General features: G+C 59.2%; 1 protein-coding gene across 1 annotated transcript in view; it reads left to right on the forward strand.

Moving 5' to 3' along the window:
* The window catches only part of LOC121333107 (inositol 1,4,5-trisphosphate receptor-interacting protein-like 1), a 2,591-nt gene extending 1,721 nt beyond the window's left edge, over nucleotides 1–870 (forward strand). The window contains exon 2 of the mRNA XM_041399171.1: nucleotides 7–870. Coding sequence (XP_041255105.1) covers nucleotides 7–867 — 861 coding nt within the window. The 3' untranslated portion in view covers nucleotides 868–870. The remainder of the gene's footprint in view (nucleotides 1–6) is intronic.
* Nucleotides 871–890: the final 20 nt, after the last annotated feature.

Raw genomic sequence — 890 nt, forward strand, 5'->3', positions numbered from 1 at the left:
GTGGAGCTGGTGTGCACGTGCAAGAGGGAGCAGCTGGGCGAGAAGCTGTTGTGCTTCCTGCACGACTCGCAGGAGGAGCTGTGGCGGAAGCACAAGCGCAGCCTCCTAGAGACACTCTGCACCGGCTCCTACCTGGATGTGGAGAAGACCTCCCACTGGTTCCACCAGCTGGTGCGATGTTCGTGGCTCCATGTGCCTCATTCATACTCATGGCACTTGGTGTTTCAGTCCTGCAGCCGGTCCTGCCAATTCCAGCTGAGCAAAGGCAAGAAGAGCCTGATGGTGGAGATGCTCTTTGGGGTGCGCCAAGGGGACTCCGACATCTTTGTGGTCAGCCAGCCCACAGAGGCCCAGAAAGGTGCCTCCATCAACTTTGTGAGCAGTCAGCCTGCCAAGGCCAACATCATTGCAAGCACAGCGTGGCCTGAGACGTACGCTGTGGCAGAGGCGAAATTCTTCCAGCACATCGCCAGGAAGCTGCCATGTCGGAGCTTGCATCTGAAATGCCTGCAGGTCTTCACCTGCATCCTGAGGGGCACAGGGTTTTCCAGCTCTACCTGGAAGACTGTGGTCATGCACGTGCTGACCACAGTACCCGTGTCCCAGTGGCGCAGGCGGGAATTTGAACGGCGGCTGTGGGATGTCATGGCGTACCTGCACCGCTGCCTGCAGTTGAAACGCCTGGAGCACTTTGTGCAAGGCAATGAGAGGCTTCCTGCAGAGATCAGCTTGCCGCCGGCAACGCGAGGGGTTGAGCCGCTCAACCTCTTCGAGCACCTGGCCCGAGATCCGGCCACCCACAGGGAGGCGATGCAAGCTTATGGCCAGCTGCGATATCGCCTCTGGATGATGCTCTCCAGCCACTGAGAGGAGTTCCCTGCACAGAGTTG

The sequence above is a fragment of the Onychostruthus taczanowskii genome, unplaced genomic scaffold (genome assembly GCF_017590055.1).
Source record: "Onychostruthus taczanowskii isolate IOZ18803 unplaced genomic scaffold, ASM1759005v1 scaffold1572, whole genome shotgun sequence".
Lineage (NCBI taxonomy): Eukaryota > Metazoa > Chordata > Aves > Passeriformes > Passeridae > Onychostruthus > Onychostruthus taczanowskii.